The 6,120-nt window shown below is 44.1% G+C and overlaps 1 protein-coding gene across 3 annotated transcripts; it reads right to left on the bottom strand.

Moving 5' to 3' along the window:
- Positions 1-2,923: 2,923 nt before the first annotated feature.
- Positions 2,924-6,120, bottom strand: LOC123880677 (protein-tyrosine sulfotransferase). Of its 3 annotated transcripts, XM_045928930.1 has the most exons (4): positions 5,806-6,120; positions 4,674-4,770; positions 4,169-4,195; positions 2,924-3,974 (listed from the first exon to the last, which is right to left on the bottom strand). In XM_045928930.1, the coding sequence occupies exon 4, from the start codon at positions 3,942-3,944 to the stop codon at positions 2,943-2,945; it is 1,002 nt and encodes a 333-aa protein (XP_045784886.1). In that variant the 5' UTR covers positions 3,945-3,974; positions 4,169-4,195; positions 4,674-4,770; positions 5,806-6,120; the 3' UTR covers positions 2,924-2,942. The 3 variants fall into 3 exon arrangements, with proteins under 3 accessions (XP_045784886.1, XP_045784876.1, XP_045784896.1); XM_045928920.1 differs by lacking the exon at positions 4,674-4,770; XM_045928940.1 differs by lacking the exon at positions 4,674-4,770 and having other exon boundaries at positions 2,924-3,969.

The raw sequence follows: 6,120 nt of genomic DNA, 5'->3' as shown, positions 1-6,120 counted from the left end.
GAGCTCAAGCCAGTTGGCGCAGTTCAGTGCGTGCTGTGGAGTGTGGACGCCAAAAGCTGCTAAACATTGGACTGCACAATTCTCGGTGTTGCCTCTGCAGTGTGCAGTACTAACTGCGCAGGCAAGACGGAGCGTGACCAAATGCATTTTTCAATAGTTCCAAAACCGGCCAAATGCGAGTCAGACTGGCGCACCGAGGGTTCCGTACTCGGGTATTATTCTGATATTTTGCACGATAAATCAAAACTATTAAATGCACAATTGGAGGTAGGTACCTACTAAGTAAAAACTTTACAGTTGAACTCGAAGTCCATACTCCTCAACCGTGACGCTGTATGGAATTGCATTCCTAAATCGTGGGGACCCCACGGGATTTTTAAAGAATCATCCGCTTAAATATTTTTACGGGTACAGAATAGCAGCATCCGGTATAGCCTATCCGTAACTTTTTGTCCTGGAAAATCAGAAGTTCCCACGGGATTTTTAAAACCTAAATCCACGAGGGGGCATCTTCTAGGTCGCGAGGAAAGACTAGAAGGTATGTACTTGTAGGTGACCACCAGAGTACGTTTTACTCACGAGCTGTTTTGAAGGGCGCAGGCGTGTACAGCGCGACCAGGATCTTTTGGCGCGTGGCCAGTCGGAACTAACGCCGCCATCTTGTGAAGTGTCACGCTGACCCCTTGCATGTGGTGTCGCTAAGTAAAAAACCGACTTCGTCTGTGTTGGTGTTAGCTGGCGGGCGTGCTCTGCCTTTTTGGAGTGTTTTTTTTTTTGTTAAAACTGACTGGAAAACGCTCTAAGGGGGTGCCGTGCGTGTGTCGGCGAGCGCCGGCACAGACGGGGTCCATACTTGTATAGTTTAACTAACTTGTTACAAATAACTACAAACTTGACATTGGCTAATCTTTCCAAAGCCAGACGAGAGAGAGAAAAAAAAGTAAAAAACCCGAATTTCACTATTTTTAGGGTTCCGTATCTCAAGAAGAAAAACGTAACCCTTATAGGATCACTTTGTTGTCTGTCTGTCTGTCCGTCCGTCCGTCCGTCAAGAAACCTATAAAGTACTTCTCGTTGACCTAGAATCATGTTTGGCAGGTAGGTAAGTCTTATAGCGCTAGTACATAAATCTGAAAACCGCGAATTTGTGGTCACATGATTTAAAAAAAAAAATTAAAATACATTTCAATTTTCAAAGTAAGATATTTATACCAAGTGGGATATCATATGAAAGGGCTTTACCTGTACATTGTAAAACAGATTTTTTAATGTATAATAGTTTTTAATACAGTTGCTCAAAAAGTGGCGTATTGCAGGGACGTATAGCGTTCGGGATGTGTGCTATTACATAATCGTGCTTTTTTTTTACCTTTCCCGCACTCGTGCTTTTTCTTTCCCAACTGTCAAAATATTAAAAAGAAAAACCAACCATGAAGTTTTTACTAAAAAAATTCATAGAAGTTTTTATGATTCATGCAAATACGTATATTTCTAAAAAGAAGCTACTAATTTGTTTCAATATCAGATTTAATGATTTGATTGAATGAGTTTGGTTAGGTTTCATTTCATTTCATCTCATTAAATTTCATTTTGTTCAACACAAGTTTAGTTGATGGTTGCCTAAAATGAGTAATTTCGACCCTAGTTTTTTATATCTATTAACAATAAAGTTGTTTTAAATTAAATTAAATTAAGTTAGTTGAGTTTATTGTGTTTTTATTATTTTATTAAATTGCTTCATTTTTTCGCAACTGTATTAAAAATAGTCGTTCAGTACACGTGCGGAACCGTCATTGCAACTCGTTCCGACTGTCAACCCTCGCCTTCAGCTACGCCTCGGCTCGGGTAGACATTTGTCGGAACTCTTTGCAATGACAGCCTTTCCGCACTTGTAATGAAATATACTATTTTGATTTATCGTGCAAAATGTTGGAAAAAATACCCGAGTACGGAACCCTCAGTGCGCGAGTCTGACTCGCACTTGGCCGGTTTTTTTTTTTTTTTTTAATATTAAGAGCCATTCCGTATACGTAACTTCACGATAATATAGTAAGCATTTGAGCACCTGCTCGAATGTCATGATACCAGTAGTTTTTATTATTTTTTCCTAGTGAAAAACACTGGACGGCTCTCCCGATCATCCAGTTAGATAAAATGTACTCGATTTTCAACAATAACATTGTCTAAAGAGATTTTATTTGCTGGCAGCCTAAGCCAGCTACAAGCGCCACCTGTCGTCGTTTTGCAGAACAGCGCGCGGAGACGGCGCGGCGGCGGGCGGCCAGCACTGTCTGTCGCCACACGTATACATTATCATATACTCGTTCGCTAATGTTGTCGTAGATGTCGTTACTGACTCGATATTTTTATCGTATTTTGCGCTTAAAAATGATTTGCGGCTTATCTAAGTTGCGAAACAGCTCAGAGGTCAGCCTCACAACCGATATGCGATACTACTATAACAACTGAAACTTATTTCTTACGTACCTACCTACTTATTTGCTACTTGTATACTTTATGAACAATGTTAGAAATAAATTGGAAATAAAGAATTAAGCAATTTTAACTATTTGCCGCTTCTTTGTAGGTAGATTATTGATTTCTTGTCTGAAGGTATCCAAGGCAAGTTCCACAGCAGCGTCACCCGCATGTTGCAGCACTAGACACGTGGTCGTGCAGCCGATTCGTCCAGTTGCACGTTACAACACCGTGACAAAGCAGTCTACATGAATCGGTCATTATTTACTCCAGCTTTTGAGCAGAGCATTCCAGTCAGAGTAAATTATTTTGATCAAGTTTTTAATTACCAATGGATGGATAAGTAGTAAGGTAAGACAACTTCAACTGATTTGCTTTTGTAAAACTTCGGAAAAGTCGCCGTGCAAGTGGCATAGGGGTGATAACTGATAAATGAGACAGTACAAGAGGATAAAACGTTTATATTATGGCGGGCGAGATTCGTCGTGCGGCGTGGCGTTGGCGGGCGCGGCGTCGGGCAGCGCGCGGTAGTCGGGCGGGTTGGCCCACGGGTCGTAGCCCAGCACCGACAGCATGGGCGCCAGCTCCGCCATGTCGGCGCGCACGTCGGCCGGCAGCCGCCCCACCCACTTGTCCAGCGCGTCCAGGTTGACGGGCCGCACCACCTGGTCGCTGGAGCGCTCCACATCGCTCAGCGCCACGCCGTGCGGCGCGTTGATGTAGCGCTCGTGGTGCAGCACGGCGGCGCTCCACGGCAGCGCCAGGAAGCGCAGCACGCGCCGCAGCGTGCGCTCCGGCGCCAGCACCAGCGCCTCGTAGCGCACCAGCAGGCAGCGCGCGGCGCCCAGCGCGCGGCACTGCGCCAGCATCAGCTCCACGGCGTGGTTCCACTTGCCCAGGCACTGGCGGTACGACGACAGGTCGAAGCCCGTGATGGTCACCTTGCGCGAGATGATGGAGTGCACCGTGGCGCGCCCGTCGCGCACCATGAACACGAACTTGGCGTTGGGGAACAGCTCCAGCACGTACGTGCCCATCTTGAGCACGAGCGGGTCCTTGTTGCACAGGCGCGGCGCGGGCTCGCCGTGGCGCACGATCACCTCGAGGCAGAAGGCGGCGATGGCGTTGTCCAGCACGGCCTTGCTCACGCCGGCCGCCTCCAGCCGCACGCTCTCCTTCTGCGAGCGCATCCAGTGCTGGTGCATCTGCAGGATGCGCGGCACCACGCGCGTCTCCTGCCCGCAGCGCACGTCGGGGTGCGCGTCCAGCATGGCGCGCATCAGCGTGGTGCCCGAGCGCGGCACGCCGCCGATGAAGATGAGCGGCAGTTCGCGCCCCGCCACGCGCCCCGCCTCCCCCGCGCCGCGCCCCGCGCCGCCGCCGCCCGCGCCGCACCACAGCCACAGCCACAGCAGCGCGCCCGCGCCCAGCGCCGCCAGCAGCCGCGCGCGCGGCGCCCGCCACATGCCGCCCGGCTGTCCCCGCGCAGGCCTTTCCTTAAAATTAAAACATGTCATTCAGAATTCTTAAAAAGTCCACCTCAATTTCCAGGATTTCCACTGGACGGAAGCTGGAGCGGGAGGACTAGTATTGGTATTAGCATGAAATAGTTTCATTAAACTCAAAACATTAGTATTAAGAGGATTCATCTAGTAAATTAGTTAATAAATGAACTCTCTCGTTGACTTACAATAGTCCGGTGGCAGGTATCAGCTCCCTGCAACAAACGTCATCTCTTTTTACAACTCACTCATAAATTATATAGTGTTAATAACCATGTTATGTTCGGCAAATGGCTTCCAACACTAAATTAAGAAAAAGTTTGCGACATCGTGCGCCACAGTGATCATTTTTATCATAATGAATTTCCCTACCATTCACTGTAATTTGTAATTCCTATAAATATATTCTAGTGCAGAAAGACATCTCATTATAATATTAAACATTAGGGATTAGAGCCACAATCAGAAATTGTCTGCCTGAAAACATCCCGTGGCACCTCCTTCCTCCGCTGAATAGAGTCTGGTGACAAACACTTTCTGATAAAATGCAGTGGACGGCTCGACCAACCCCGACACAGCAACCTGTACCTGGACTGGAGGGGATCGTGTCCTTTATAAAAACTTCCTTTCCTTACATAAAAGAAAATGTTATGAAAAATCTGTCAAGCTATATAGGATTAAACTAAATATTACGGTTGCTATAGAATGTGTGTGTGTGTGTCTTGTTGAGTTGCGGGACACAGGCAGGAAGGGGGCGGGAGGTTCTCACTCTGGTTAAACTTTCACTGCACTGAAATTTTTCATTTTTATTTTTTCCAAATTCCAAGTTGAGCGAGCATAATAAAACAAAATTAGAAATCCAAGTGTGCACATTCCATGGCAAATGTGGTGATACCAGAACCAATTTGTAATAACTATTTTAACCTGCATATAAGCAAATAAAATTGATTTGATTTGAAGCTCGCCCAACTTCATACCTAGGTACATTTCATGTGTAGCTAAACAAAAATTATCTTTTACTTTTTAGTGTTTGTGGTTTTTGAAGTTAGTTTTATTTTTCTTTTGAAAATTTTATTTCACAATTTTTAGTGGCTCCACTGTCTATAATACGCTATGCCCAGTTAAAACCCTACTGTTACTAAGCTATTACACTGATAGCGAGCAATATGCTCTTATCCACTGAGGAGTTCTGTTCTCCCCACTTTTAGAAACCACTCACACACCCACATTACCTAAAAGAACCTAAGTGTTCAACCGCATAAAAAACCGCCCAAGTGCCAGTCAGACTCGCGCACTGAGGGTTCCATACTCGGGTATTTTTTCCAACATTTTGCACGATAAATCAAAAACTATTATGCATAAAAATAAATAAAAATCTGTTTTAGAATGTACAGGTAAAGCCCTTTTATATGATACCCCGCTTGGTATAGTTATCTTACTTTGAAAATTGAAACATATGTATTTACTCCTGTATTTGTGCTATAAGACCTACCTACCTGCCAAATTTCATGATTCTAGGACAACGGGAAGTTCCCTATAGGTTTCTTGACAGACAGACAGACGGTCAGACAGACAACAAAATGATCCTATAAGGGTTCCGTTTTTCCTTTTAAGGTAGGGAACCCTAAAAGTTGAGGTAGCAGTTAAATAATAACGCCTATTAAGTAATAAGTAAATTATAAAATTACACTAGGCTTTATTTAATAACTTATTGAACTGTTGATATTGGTTTCAATGCAACACATACAATCAATCCACAGGCTAGTGCTGCAACTCTACAATAATTACATTCTACATGTTTTCGGATAGGCATAATTCCACTTACCTGCGGACATCACAGTACCCCGAAACTGAGAAATACTATTTTATTGTTTTGCCAACACATCTTGGTCGACAACTACAATAAATAATTTCGACTACTTTTGTCAAAGCAAAAAATAAAATAACGTCTTAAGATAGGTACCTAGTTCTCAAGCAAAAGATTTTTAAATACTGAAAGTGGTCAATCAATTTGATAAAAATATTATTAATTATAATTTCAAAGAATTTATTATTCTTTTTCACAAATCAAAGAATTACAGTCCAAAATCAAGAATCGAATACTTTGCCGAATAGGTACCTACCTAGCTACCTAGTGTAC

The sequence above is a fragment of the Maniola jurtina genome, chromosome 3 (genome assembly GCF_905333055.1).
Source record: "Maniola jurtina chromosome 3, ilManJurt1.1, whole genome shotgun sequence".
Lineage (NCBI taxonomy): Eukaryota > Metazoa > Arthropoda > Insecta > Lepidoptera > Nymphalidae > Maniola > Maniola jurtina.
Note: the sequence above shows the minus strand (reverse complement) of the source record. Positions and strands in the feature narration are given on the sequence as shown.